This window comes from Saccostrea cucullata, unplaced genomic scaffold, assembly GCF_032062105.1.
Source record: "Saccostrea cucullata isolate Sc308-1 unplaced genomic scaffold, CSIRO_AGI_Scuc_v1 ctg564, whole genome shotgun sequence".
Lineage (NCBI taxonomy): Eukaryota > Metazoa > Mollusca > Bivalvia > Ostreida > Ostreidae > Saccostrea > Saccostrea cuccullata.
This window is the reverse complement of record NW_026928294.1, coordinates 122,037-137,500: the sequence shown is the minus strand read 5'-3', so window position 1 is coordinate 137,500 and position 15,464 is coordinate 122,037. Positions and strand designations below refer to the sequence as shown.

Genomic DNA, 15,464 nt, shown 5'->3' with positions numbered 1-15,464 from the left:
AAAAGTTTACAGACAGACGGACAGACGGACAGCTAGACAGACGGACAGACGGACGCCGGACAAAATGTGATCAGAAAAGCTCACTTGAGCCTTCGGCTCAGGTGAGCTAAAAAAAACCTCTGATGAAAACAGAGAGATTCTTCTGACATTCAAATCTTCTCAATGAATACTTATGTGTTATGAATTATCTTCAATGATAACTGTATAAAATGCACGTGTTTATCTGTAATTTTCCTGAAATCCTTCATTCTGTAGATATACATGATTGTAATAATGACTATGAAACACATAAAGATTTTACTGTTGCTTGAATTTATGGATTATTGAGAGTACAAATATTGCAAAAACAAAACACTACATTTTAGTTATGTCAACCTATAATGTATGACCAATCACAAATAAATACCTACATAATATATTTTCATTTTTATAGAACAACACTTCTTTAGACTTAAAATGTGTGGGAGGAAAATTAACATTTCTTCCGAACAAAGGGGGGACAAACTTTTAATTACCTCCTTGCTCTGACATTATCTTTCCTTTGATGTAGTTTGAACCAAACACAGGTTGTTCCAGCTCAATTTCCCGCATGCAGTAGAAGGGCATACTGAATGACTGTAACACCTCATTACTGTTACGGGCATTAAAAATGGCCTAAAAAAAGAGAAAAAAAACTCCAATCTAAAGGATACTCTTAGAGAGAATGTTTTACTATATTTCTAGAATATCACAAGTTTATTCCAGAAAAAAGACAATGTCAGAATAGTAAAATAATTAGCAATTTGACTACTGTAGATCACAAAATTTTTGCGAAACCTTATTTTCGCTGGATAGTCATTGACTCTTAATAAACGAGACAAAATTTTCACGAATTGTGGTTACTGCTTTATATAATCCTAAGGGATACTATTATACGCGAGCATTAAAATTTTTTAAAGTTCTCGCAAATAAAAAGTGATTTACAGTACCTAAAGGCTGTTCTACTAAATATAATATTTAAATCATACTTTTTCCAGCTGTTTTCTCATGAGACTTACCCTGTGAGTGGTGAGGTACATTCGACCTTTCTTGTGACCTTTGAACTCTGGTAGATTACCTCCATCAAATCCGATTTCCACATCATCACAATATAACAGAATCCTAGTGTAAAACATTAATTGTAAGTATTTACAAGCATACAATAACTGCCATTGGTCTTTTCATAAAGGAGACCCAAAATTTAATCTTCAACTCAATTTTCAACATTTTGGCTACAATAAATTTGAAATGTATTTGTAAGTCTTAATTAAGTACATGTATACATTAAATTATAACTTTTGCAAAATGTTAATGTTTAAAAACTTGTTTTACTGCATTGGAATATTATAAACAGTCAAAAAGATTGATACCTTTTTTAAGTCACTGTTTTAAACACCTAAGATTAATACTATAGAATAATCATATTGCAATATTGAGTAATCCCCAACTTACACTGCTCTGTAGCAAGAAGGGAGAAAACTGATGTACCTGGCCTGGGGGCAATATAAAACTTTATAGATGAGCTCACTTTTGATCTCTGTCTCACTTTTCCACTATTTATTCCTTTGGTGAGCTTGTCCAAGTTTTATAGCCCTTAGGCCTTATCAGGGTTGAAATCCTGAACAGCTAAACTCTATACAGGGGCTCTAACAAATGATTTTATTTGGCCATCAAACCTAGTTAGAATAATCTGTGTCTGTGACAGGCTTTCACATCATTAAACTGGGTCCAGAGGACATTTATCATTTTAACATGTTTAAGGATGGAACATTCTATCTAATCAAACTGCTTAACTGCTACATCCATTCTCCTTAAATATCACTGACATTCATTATACTTCAATTCCGTATTATCAATACAACACCCCAGACCCTTTTCTGGGAGGTTTTTAATTACCATACCATATTTAAAGGGCATTTTAATCATGGGCGCTCCCCATGTAATTCTGTAAATGACGAAAGATATGTATATATAGGTCTACCCCTCTATACTTACTACAGTGAAATATCTGTATCTCGAAGTTGAGGGGACCTGGATACGACTTCGAGATATCCGGGGGTTCGAGATATCCGAAGTTATCTTCCAAAGTCGAATCAACAATTTCCCGTTTTTTTTGCGTATATATCTTTACACATAAAACTATCCTGTATTACCAGACATGTAGTCGTTATGGTAAAGATTCAAGCATATTCGCAATAAATATTAAGAAAAAACAACATTGTAGTTTTCTTTATCGTGTATAATTGTAAAACAATTTAATTTACATGCCTTATTGCATATACAGCAAATTTACATTTTCTAGGTCATGCTTACCTGGTCAAACGGGATGTATCATAAGAGTTATAGTTGAAGAACCTTCTCCGTAAGAAAAGAAAAAGACGATCTTTTTCAAAACATTATTTGATATACCGGTAATTTAGTGCAAAATGTTATTTAGAGTGCTAAAAAAAATCAGTATTCATATTGTGTACTTGAATATTATTAATAGCTTACACGTATTACATTACGAAGTACATGTACTACTAAAGAACATATAGTTTATGAAACTAACAATGCAAATGGCGGTCAAGGTTATCTATTTATACGCAGATAAACATGAATGTAATCAATCACTGTGCATTACGCACTGCAACTTTAATAACTGATTAATTTAAGTTTATTGTGAAAAATGTTTGTGTTATATGACTTTACGATTTCAATTATACAGAACATATTATTAAATGCAATATCGGTAATACTGTCCTTATTTAATTTCTGAGTCGCTGCGAAGTGGTTAGTTTTATTGGTCGTAGACTACACCAAACACCCAAACTGTCATAACAATTAACCTGTCACAGATACCCAACATGAGCTTGGGATTAATTAAGATTCCCCAGGTTTGAAGGTGTTAATTAATAGCCACTGGCGAGAATGTGTGAAGTCTTGATGCCAGGTGTGTTTAGTGGACCGAAAAATTCAGTGCACTTCGAGATAAGCCATGTAAAAAAGGGCTGGGGACTTTGAATATACTTCGACATAAGCGGGGTATTTGAGATTACCATGTTCGAGATATCAGTAGTTATTTTAATCATATATATTGTTACGTTTCACGAAGTGTACCTGTGAAATTCGGGTTAATTCTTGTTTACAAGTTTGGAATATATGGAACTTGAACCCGATGTTTATAAACTCCGTAAATAATTGTCAATGAACAGTTAACGAAAGAAATGAACAATAATTGATTTAAAGAAATGAACAATAATTGATTTAATGACTTTATTAATTTAACATGTATAATTTAATGAGAAAGTGATGTATTTTGTATGTTTTATATGGGTACAACGTTACTAATTTAGTAGGTAATTTTGTTGGTTAAAACCCGCTAACTTATTGATTGTATTGATTGTGACGTAATTTAGGTATCTGATTGTCTCTTACGTCATCATAACAACTTTTGTCTATATAAACCAGCTGTTTTGGGTTTAGACTTCAGTCGGCTGTGGGGAGCGACTCGGAGCACACAGCCTTCCCTGGTTTGGGAACGACTCCGTATACTTCGGTTATAAGATACCAAGTCTATGTATACGAAACCATTAAGGGGACCAAGTTAGTAGGAACGTCCTGTATTGACCATCGGTTGGTCACCTTTTTGTTAACCAAATAACGTTGTACCAACCAAGTTACAGTGTACCATATATATATCGTCTTAATAAATGTTATAAACTTTTAACAAGTGTTATTCCTATTGTTTTACCAAAAGTTGGTCAATAAACCAAATAAGTGACCAAAAGTTGGTCATTACGTCTACCAAAGAAGGGACCAAAAGTTGGTCATTGTGTCAACCAAATAAGTGACCAAAAGTTGGTCATTACGTCTACCAAAGAAGGGACCAAAAGTTGGTCATTACGTCAACCAAATAAGTGACCAAAAGTTGGTCACTACGTCAACCAAATAAGTGACCAAAAGTTGGTCATTACGTCTACCAATCAAGTAACCAAAAATTGGTTATTAACCATTATATAAACTGTGACCAACGGAACCATCAAACCTCGACCAAGTGACCAGAAAACCAATAGCGGCCCACGAGTTTATTACACGATACCCTCGGATATATATAAATTTGACTTTAAGCAAATATCCCATATTCGAGATACTGATATTTACCTGTATGTTGATTTTATAGTATAGAGGGATAGACCTATATATACGGATCTTTCGTCATTTACAGAATTACATGGGGAGCGCCTATGCTTTTAATTAATTGTTTCAATGTGTTCAATAGTACCGTAGTTATGTCCGTAAAAATAAAAATCAATCATCACCAGGTTCAAGGATATACAAATTATTTCAAATTAGTATGTTTCCATTAATGATAGACATGATTACATATTTTATGACACACAGTCAGGTGATACCTTAAATTATTATTTCAAATCATTTTTTTTTCGATTCAAAATTAACACACAGGAAAAAATTTATGTAAACTGTCTAAATATATGTATATACCTTTCTCCAGCAAAAATCAAGACCCCTCCTTGGGCATGTGCTGTGTTAATTGACATTTCTAAGAATTTCTTTTCCTATTTCTGAATTTTCTTTTGTTTACCCGAGTATATATTTGCAGCAAATAATTTTGTTCTGCTTTTTTAAAAAGGGTTCCTAAAGTCAAAAGAAGAAAAGGAAAAAAAACAAAAATAAAAATCGTTATTAGGAAACAAAATAATTTGTACTAAATTAAAGCTTTATTATTATATTTTTTTTTCAAAATTCTATATAACTCGTACCGATTTTTTGAAATCCTATAATGTCTCCTGTTTAAACATTTTCATACTCTGACTTTATTAGGCTCTCGAATCGTTTTACATTATTTTAAATATCTTCAATCTCATTAAATTGAAAATATTATATATGGGTCAATATAAAAAAAAGCAGCTAAATGGTTCATATGAAAATTGGAGATACAAATAAATATTTCCGTTTCTTTTTTGTATCTAAATTGATAAAGCTACACAATATTTTCGGAAAACAACATTTAGCAAACAGTAGGGAAGCTATTGTTTTCAGAATGTTCTTCTAAAAATTATCAAACTGTTTTTCTGTCATTGGCGTTACCTTATAAAATTTTGTTGTATAGAATCAAGTGAAAAATTTATGAATGCAAGCTATGGATTATTCAAGTTAACTGATAAGTCCAAAAGTTGTCCAGTGATGAAAATTAAGTTTTCAATCATATTTGGACATTGACATGAGACAAAAATTAATAGACACACGCTAAACTATGCTGTAAATGTGGTGCCATGTGTGTATAAATCAAAATAATATAGTTTATGATTTTTTCAAGGAGTGAAATTAGGTAATATAAAGTTATTTCTTACTTTTAAACTTATTAAAAGTAAAAAAATATTAAGTTTTAGGTTGGTTATTCCACTGACTTAACTGTAACACCAATGACAGAAATTAGTAATACCAATGACTAAGCACTTAACAATTAGCAATTAAACATAATAAAACATGAAACTTCATGTGAAAGACAGAATACACTGCATGGCTAACATACAAAAATTAAATAAGTTTCTGGGATTTCATACTTAAAATGAATCTTATAACAAAAAGAAATCTGGTAACACCAGTGACAAAGACTTATCCCATTGTGACCATAGAATAATGCAGAGCTACATGAGATGTACTGTCATTAAATCATTTTAAAAATAAGTGATTTATGTAGATATTTAAATAACTTTAAAAAAAAATATAGGAGAAAACCCCCTATTGCAAACATTAATTTTTTTCTTGCACTTTTCTTCAATTAAGCCGCACACGTATACTGTATACAAATGCATGGTAAAAGCTGAAAGAAATACAGTGTTGGTTTATCATTGGTTTGAAAAAAATAATGTTGGTAGGGTAAAAAGGATCTCATTTGTGACGGATATAATGTTTTAAATCCCACATTCTTCATTAAAGAACTAGTAGATAAAATGTATTAATCAAAATCTCTTGTCACTGGTGTTACTTCACTAGTCATTGGTGTTACCGTAAAAAGGTAACTATTCATAGAGAAATTTAAACAAACAAAGTTAAACTTGACCAATTTTACTTTACTTAGGTAATAAACTCTGACATTCATGCACGGCCTGTGAATTTTTCAGAAAGGAAAATATATTTTATGAGCATAAAAAATGTTTGTCATTGGTGTTACATGTATATGATCTGAAGTTGTCATTGGCATTACCATATACATGTATTTAAAATGTCTGTAAGTAGGAAAAAAATATTTATTGGAAAATAAATCAAATAACTTTCAAACACCATAAATTAGTTTAGCAAAGTAGAATTCAAATAAATAATTTTTCTGTATAAGAATAATATATTTTGCCTCCAAAAGTACTTGTTTTGTGAATGGTGTAACCCTTCCTGTCATTGGTGTTAAACTTCAGGAAGTAATGCCAATGACAGTAACACTAATGACGTATTAGTCATAAAATGATCTGGTATCTCTAATTTACCCTGGATAAAGTAAAATTTTTGTCCACATTGCTATTAGTTCACCTAAAGAACATCTTTCGTAAAAGATTTCAATGCATATCTAAAATCGTTTTGAAATAACGATGGAAACACCACTGACAAAAAAATTTTGTACTAGTGTACTTTCTTTACTTCTGAAGTCAATCAATATATTCTGATCATGAATATCAAGGAACAGTTTCTGTTCTTTTTGGTGAGAAGTGATGTAATATGACTTAGCACTGTTTATATTCTCTTATCAGGAATGATAACTCTTTTGTAGCAAAAACAAAAATAGTAACACCAATGACACAACTTTCTTGTACAGTCATATTTAATGCTGTATCAGTTAAATGGAAGATGGGTTCATATTTTTTTTATTCCAATGTGTATTCTATTTAACATTTATTTTATGCATACATGATTTTTCAGACAAAATTTCATATAATTTTTGGCGTATTTATCCTTATTTGAAGAGAAAAATTCCATTGACAGCATGAATTTGGCTGATTGGTGTGATAAAATCATCATTGACTTTAATGAAATTAATTATGTGGAAATTTCTATTAGTAAATAGAAAGTATAGATGCCATAGATTATAAAGCAACAATCCAAAATTGGGAGAAAATAAGAAATAGGATTTTACAAAGAAGTGACACGTTTAGCTGCTTTTTTTTTATATTGACCCATATATTGATTTATTATATTGAATATCCATTTATTTACATTCTTTAACCACCTTGAATTTTTTAAAAAAAAATGATATGAAGTTAAAATATGTTGTAATTTTAAAGATTAAAAACAAAGCGAAACAAAGAAAACATAAACAGAGCCCCTGTTATGTTCAACTTTGAACTGAACATCGGTTTTATATACATGTATCCATGTAATACATGTACGAGTATCATACAACAATACGCAATTTAACTCAATGGACTTTTCATAGACCTTTTTATTAGTCACTGATATCTAAAGATCTATATACAAATAGACAAAGGGTCGGATTAGACAGTTTACAAAAACATAATAAATATATATATAGTAAAATGGGAATGAAAATTAACGTCGGCATTGACAGTATGATGGATTACACAGATGTCGGATTAGTCAGTTTTCACTGTATATCATATATATCACCCTAATCTGCGAGAAGAAGGGGGGACAATCATTACTGTAAAACATGTATTTTCTCCTCAAGTCTTTTTTATTAACAGAATATTTTTACTTATAATATCGAATATACAAATCTGCGAATTGACATGTTTTTATTATTTTTTTTTTACTATTACTGTTTACTTCCTTTTCTCTCTCTGACTGCGGTGGCATAATATATAAGGAATGTCTTCCACTTCCCATGGTTAAGTGCTTTGTTGATTTTTTTTCCTGACACAGTGCCACGTGTTACACTCATTATTACACTAAGTTTCTAGAACTTCTGTTTTAAAGAAATCATTAATTGCGTCATGTTGTAAATTTTGAATTTACCGGGTGGCAGTAAATACAAAATTTACAAGCTTCATTTGAATCGGTTTTTTTTTTTGGTCAATTATTGCTATTCATAAAATATATAAATTGATAACTAAAAATGATCGAGATCTATTTTATTAAATGAGCCGATAATATTTTAACATAAAAAACTCAGTAAGCTACAGGAAATCTTTGGGGTAAAGTCGGAATTTTAATTGCAGATGTTAGTTCGTATGAGCATGTTTTAATAGCTGAAAACCGCGGAATATTTAGGTCGATTTTTAAGAAGTTATAGAGGAACAAATAAGTTTCGGAGAGCTTCCTTGTTTTCTGTGTTAATGAATTAGAATTATGACACGGTGAACTACTTAACAAATATGTCGGTCTAGAATGAAAAGGGAAAAATCGTCAATACGATGTGTTTTTGTGTGTGTTTTTTGAACACACAGGCTCGTCTGTCTGTCTGTCTTGAGAACTTTGTCACTCTGTCGTTGTGTCACATAGTTCTCCATGTCTCAAAATTCCTTATGTTTATATTTCCATACTGATTTATTTTCAGGCAAAAGGATTCGATCGAAAATTAAGTTCTCTGTGTCCATAATAATCTGTTGCAATGAAATTTTTTTTTTTTTCGGGGGGGGATTAAATAAAAAAGAAGACATCTAATAAACTCACATGTTGAACAAGATATACTAGTAGTTTCCAGATAATGAATTTAGTTCTCTTTGCATGAGCTTTATCAATGCATCGTGGGTGATAGACAGCACTCAAATGATGTATATTAAGGCCAAAATGTGAACGCCAAACTCAAAACCCCTTTTTTCATTTCTTTTCTTCGCTGATTTTATTGTTATATAGGTCTCTCATACTCCTAAATTGTTATATAAGTCTCTCAACCTCCTATTTATGCGCCTGGATTGATAGATCTGGGGCGTATATTGTTTTTATCCTGTCTGTATGTTTGTTTGTTTGTTTGTCTGCAAACTTTAACCTTCGCCATAATTTTTGAACCATGAAAGATAGAGACTTCATATTTGGTATGCATACTCAAGTAATTAAGCTCTTTCAAATAACACCAAGGTCAATGGCCTTGTGACCTTGACTGTGACCTATAGGCTAAAATAGCTTTTTATCTGCAGACTTGAACCTTCACCATAACTTTTGAACCGTGAAAGATAGAGACTTCATATTTGGTATTCCTACTTCACTAGTTAGCCTCTTTCAAATGACTCAAAGTCAATGACCTTGTGACCTTGACTGTGACCTGTATGCTAGAAATCGTTATTTCGTACCTTTGCCACAACTTTTGAACCACAAGAGATAGAGACTTCATTTTTGGTATCCATACTTTACTAATCAAGATCTTTCAAATGACACCAAGGTCAATGACCTTGTGACCTTGAATGTGACATATATGCTAAAAATAGCTTTTTAAAAATTTTGTTGCCGCCGGGCGCATAAGTTTCACAAACACATCTTGTTAAGTTAATGTTATTTTGTCATAACCTGCACTAGCTTGATATGGCGTTAAATGGTTAGCTTTAGTCAGTAACAAAGTGAAATCAAAAGTGGAGATGACGAACACAGGGGCCTGTAACATACTGTATTTGATTTTACGTAATCACTATATGTATACAAAAATCCTTTTTTGTATATATATAGTGATTACGTAAAATCAAAAACAGTATGTTACCGGTCCCTGTGATGACCAACAGCAATCAAGCTCGAAACAAATGTAGACCTCTAAAAAATCAGGGGCGAGATTAGGTGCCATGAAGGAGTAAGCATCCCCTATCGACTGGGAACACCTATACCGTGTGGTTCTTGTCATGATTGGACAAACGGAAAGTACATATTAGTGTAAATAATGACTGAACAATTATAACGATAATATGTAAATATGTACTGCGCACATGTTGCGCATCCGCATCTGTTTCGTCACGTACATGTATTTTTATAAGTGGCAGCCCTTGACTTTCTTTTTTTCAATGGGGGACACTTATTGTTTATGACTTCCTTGAGGTGTTTATGTCTAGTAGCATGACTTGTAAAATATCCATGAATGAAACAATATCCGTCTCACCCACTATAACAGACACGATTTGGTTTTTAAAATCTTATTTTAAAATTTCTAAAAATTAAGTAGTACTCTGACATAATACACTTTTTCTTAATTGATTCACGTAATTTCTACATGCAACACGAAGTTACTTTGCAGCATAGCTAAGTGGGCGTACCGACTATCAAGGATTTCTTTGTCTGCACATGTCTGGTCATAGTGTTTCTATACCCCATTCATATGACATGATTTGCATACCTCAGTATATTTTACACATACATAAATTTGCTCACATGTGCAATTTTTGTCGTATGAACTCATTTACTCATATGCAAATTCTGCAAAATTGAGTAAATTTACACCTGATCAGGACTAGGTGCAAATTAACTTTTGCATACACATTGTAGCACATTATTGGTTCATGTGTGTAAATTTTGTTATATGAACAAGCAGCAAATTTACATATGTATGTATTTTATTTTGTTTATTGCAAAAATATTCTTTTTTATGCCCCGAATCGAAAGATCCTGGGGGTATATTGTTTTTGTCCTGTCTGTCTGTTTGTCTCTCTGTCTGTTGTCAACTTTAAACTAGCCCATATTTCACAGGTGTTTTCTTGCTGACAAGACCTTTCCAAGAGTACCACCAAATTTGACCTCTTGACCTTTGAGTTTGACCTACTTTTACAAAAGTATACCACACTTTAACCTTGGCCATACCTTTTGAACAGTTGGAGATAGGGCTTTCATCCTTCACATGTGTATTTACTGTGACAAGACTTTTCAGCTGGTATAGATATTTTGACCTTGACCTAAGAGTTTGACTCGCTTTTTAAAAAACTTTTACCTATGTCATAACTTTTGAACAAATAGAAATAGGGCTTTCATAATTTACAAATACATGTATATTCCTTGTAATAAGACTTCCCTTTGAATACCAACACTTTTGACCCTTTGACCTTGACCTTTGGAGTTTGACATGCATTTGAGAGAATTCAACCCTATAGCCATAAGCTGCCATACAGGGACATCAGTGTTTCACAAACACATCTTGTTAGTGTTGTTTCGGCTGTGCATTGTATATTAGTCGGTAAACATGGTGGCTAGAAAGCAAAACTCTTAACAAGGAGCCATTATCTCTATTTGCAAAAACGAGGACATGTTTTACCCTTTGCAAACCTATGTTTACGTGTTGAAAGATATAGCTGTGGTTGCAAGCATGTGCCCTGTAGGATCAATAAGAAGAGTCCTTACTATTCAATTTGTCTCTTTGGGAATGCTCCAGAGCTATGATAGGAACATGCATTCCATCAATAGTTCGGGTCCCATCACCGTTTAGCTCTTGAGGACTTTCTTTTACCTTTTTCAGTTTTTTTAATTCAGGCAAGCTACTCACATACATGTATAAGTTCACCTAACAAGAATTTCAATAAACTCATTGAAAGTAAGTATTCGTAAGTATCCTCCTTGATGCCTGATCCCACCATGATTCTCTTTGGGTGCGTGTTAATTTCCTATTCACATACATGTAAGTAGTATAGCCGACATATGGGGGGGGGGGGGGGTAAACAATGGGGCATATTGTTTGAGAGAACAATAGCTGACCTTTTCGTGACCTGTATAGTTGACCTCGTTCTTGACCGTGACGGTCCAGGAAATATGTCTCCAGGTCACGATCAGATCGTTCACCTTACCCCATTGTTCTTTCCTCCTCTCGACTTTCAATAGAGGGATTACACCCTCTTGCCTACCAAGGTCGCTATGAGGTCAAGAAAGAGGTCAACTACAGGTCACGAAAAGGTCAGCTATTGTTCTCCCAAACAATAGGCCCCATTGTTTACCCCCCCCCCCCCCCCCCCCCCTAATATGTCGGCTATACTACTCATGTATTTGTATCGTTCACAGATTTTTGAGATCGATCACTGTTAGTTCTCTTCATCCTTTTCATTCTCCTAGAAAATACATAATTATCATATTCAAGTAGATATTTTTGATGGCCTCACGCACTTGATGTACATGTACTGTAGATTTCCCAACACCAAAAAGATTTCAATTGTCATATTTCTGCTGAAGGAAATAGATGGCAACAGTCACCTTTTTCTCTACAACCAACGGCTCTTCTATAGTCTTTAGGACCAAGGCAACGATATTTTCCAACATTAAACAAAAATTTTATTTATTTTTTTCTTTTTTGATTGTAAATTCTTATACCATTCTTTGTCCTACATTTGTAAAAAAAAAAAACAAACAAAAAAACAAACGTTATGTTCGGGTTTTTTTGTACCAATAAATCAGTGGATCGGTTCCTTCCCCCCATGCAGTTCTTTGAGGAACATTAAAAAATTAGTCTTATACCCAAACAGTAAGGTAATATCCTTTTTCTATAAAAATTCACAATTCTCTCCTTATTTGTATGAAAATATGAGGATTTACTAACAGTACATAAATCTCGTCTGAACGCAAAGCAAATTAACTTTTACTTATGTATGTAGATTTACTTATATGTAAATTTGCACACATAAGCAAATTTTCGTCGCATGAATGGGGTATAAGTAAAATTGATTAAAATTTAATAAATGCGTTATCATTCAAATTTTCCTTTAATCGAAGCCCATCTAGGACCAATTAAAACATATTTCTGAGTTCGATAAAAAGAATTGACGAATTTGTTAAAACAAATTTTATTTTGTTATAACATTTGAATTCGTTGTAACAAATTATTTTTTTTGAATTTGTTACTTCATCAATTAATAGAAAGTTCTGCTTAATTTTAAGTTTTTTTCTCTGTCTGCCCCTTTTTAAAAACGATGCTATGTATAAAGAAAATTGTTTGATTTGTTTGTTTGTTGTTTAACGTCTCTTTCGAGAAGTTTTCACTGGGATCTTTTACGTGCCAACACCTACTTCGACAAAGGGCCTGGTTTTATAAGGTTTCATCCGAAGGATAGGTCTCCACTTCCCACACTGGGATTCGAACGCCTTCGAATTCGAACACTCCTTGCCTTACGATTCTAGAACAGGCGCTCTAACCACTGCGCCAGTACGGTGAAATTGTTGGTGAAAAAAGTTAAATTTCAAGATTAATTTGTCTGGGAAAGCAGGGAAAAATCTCTTACTCACCTAACAGGGACGATGTGTTATAACATCTTAATGAAGATAATTAGTGAACTTATTTTTATAGACACCCTCTCGCGGGGTAAAACTACCCATTTATCACTAGTTATCTACACGTTTGTGTCGACACTTTATTTTTGTCGTAAGAGCCTGACAACATTATGTAACACTTTCCAACTACTGCTGAAGTCTGCAGAGGTTTTATCACGTTTTCCATGATGGCGTCCTTTTTCTAGATGGGGGTAGTGCACTGAAGGTTAGGAGCTGCGTGGTTGTTTTTGCTGATCATTCAGGGGGAAGGGGTTGATGTTCTTGGTATTGATGGTGAGATTCAGAATACCCTTGTTGCTATAGAGCGCATCTCTTTTTCAAGCTCCATTTGAAGGATTCCTCGGCCTTAAGCAACAATTTGAACTTTGAACTCTACAGACAAAAACACAACCCCGAAATCCTTGTCCATATAAAGATTACAGCTCATCCCCTCTGTTAGCTCGGTATAGGTCATTACTTGAAGTTATAAGGAACATCAAATAAAATCAATATTACAATTTAAAAGTTAAAAACCTATTTTAAACAAGGAAAATTATCCTTGCCGATCCAAGTGCTCCAATTAACCATTTTTTATACTGGAGAATATAATGTTTAAGTACATCTAAAAACATTTCATTGGTCCCATTTCAAAAATAAAGTTTGAAGAAATTAAAAAAAAAATAATTGAAAATTTAATTAATTATTGTTATTTCAATAGTATTGGTCAAAATGGAAATATAATAAATATAAAGTTAAAACCTGAAAAACGGAAATACATTAAGTGGATACTTTTGAATGTATATCGACAAGAACGTACGACTGGTGCCTAATACTTACATATAGATCGAGATATGTCGGTACTTTTACATTCTCATTAGAATAAAGCCCCTTACAACAAAATTTTCATCATTTTTTTTTTTCAATTTCAAAACAAGCAAATGATTGAGTCAGGGGCATAACCCTATCCCCCTTTATTGCCCCTACTGCCCCCTCTTCCTATTTTCAATTCTTCCACGAAACAGAGTTAAACAGTGTACGTACTGAACCCAATATTGCCTAGAAACACAAGGGATTAATTCCGTCATTTGTTGTCCATAATGTAGAGAGGCAATGACCGCATAAACCACGTGATTGAAGTCCATATTTAGAGTCACGTGTGGCAAGTATATCCCGAACACGTGGCGATTTTAAAATTGTGCAGTAGTTATCACTTTTTTGTTTTGCGACAATTTAAGAGCGAAGATATCATTTTCCAGCACGCAATTTGTCAAGGGTCTTTAGTACTTATTTTTTACAGAGTAGTAGAAATGCATTCTTTTACATCGTTATGATTGCAGATTTCAAGATACTTAAAAGACTATGAATGAAACTTAAAAAATTAACGTCTTCTGTTGCAGAAAAATCCAGAATTTTTAATCTACTTTTTCAATAAATGCTTTCATCTTTATTTTGGGATGAGCGAAACAATATCCAGTTGATATAGATGTTAACAGAAATCAACATATTTTTCAAAGAAAGCGTTTGATGTGACAAAGTGCATACTGTAGTACATGTATTTTAAGCTGACATTTAAAACCACTAAACATCCCCTTGATGAACTTCGAATATTACCATAAGGATTCAAATTTATCCACTTTTTTTTAACTTAAAATAGAAAAGAATTCTTCGCTCCAAGTTATTGTAAAGAGAGAAAAAATACCGTTTTAACTTATTTTACAGGAATTTTAATATAACTATCATCCATTCTTCAGAATATTTATGCAGACGGAAAAGGTCTCGATTTATGCATGCTATTTTTTTTTTTAAATGAATATATTCAATCATCAATCATATTGTAGCGAAGAGTATAAAATTACGATACTAATTATATTAATAGTGATTGATAATGCAAGAAAATAATATTTATATAGCCAGTGCCAAAGTTATAACTTTTATTTGTTCGAATATCTTGTATAGATATAGATATCCACTCTATGATATCTATACGTTTCATTTCGCTTGATAAGAAACTCTAAAAATGGTAGAGGCAGTTAAAAAAACCTCACTGGTAACTAAATAGTTCTTTTTAATCTAAGTAGATACCGATGCTTATTGTATTCAAGTGATGAAACCTAGTTTTTGACCAATGTCCATACAACTTTGTGAAATGCATTCAGGATTAAAGACAATAGACTTGAAGGTACTTTCTTCCTGATAAACAAACTACTTTTAATTCAATTGTCCACTTGAACCAAGCCTCCCCTCCGGAAAATGACAATGACTATGTCACTCGCGGTATAATCGCATATAATTAT

The 15,464-nt window shown here is 32.7% G+C and overlaps 1 protein-coding gene across 1 annotated transcript in view; it reads right to left on the bottom strand.

Annotated features, from left to right (window-relative positions):
• Positions 1–4,609, bottom strand: part of LOC134277101 (WW domain-binding protein 2-like) — a 9,025-nt gene extending 4,416 nt beyond the window's left edge. Inside the window, exons 1-3 of the mRNA XM_062759389.1 lie at positions 4,504–4,609; positions 1,038–1,140; positions 516–654 (exon numbers count right to left, since the gene is read on the bottom strand). Of these exons, the coding sequence (XP_062615373.1) occupies positions 516–654; positions 1,038–1,140; positions 4,504–4,559 (298 nt within the window). The 5' untranslated portion in view covers positions 4,560–4,609. The remainder of the gene's footprint in view (positions 1–515; positions 655–1,037; positions 1,141–4,503) is intronic.
• Positions 4,610–15,464: the final 10,855 nt, after the last annotated feature.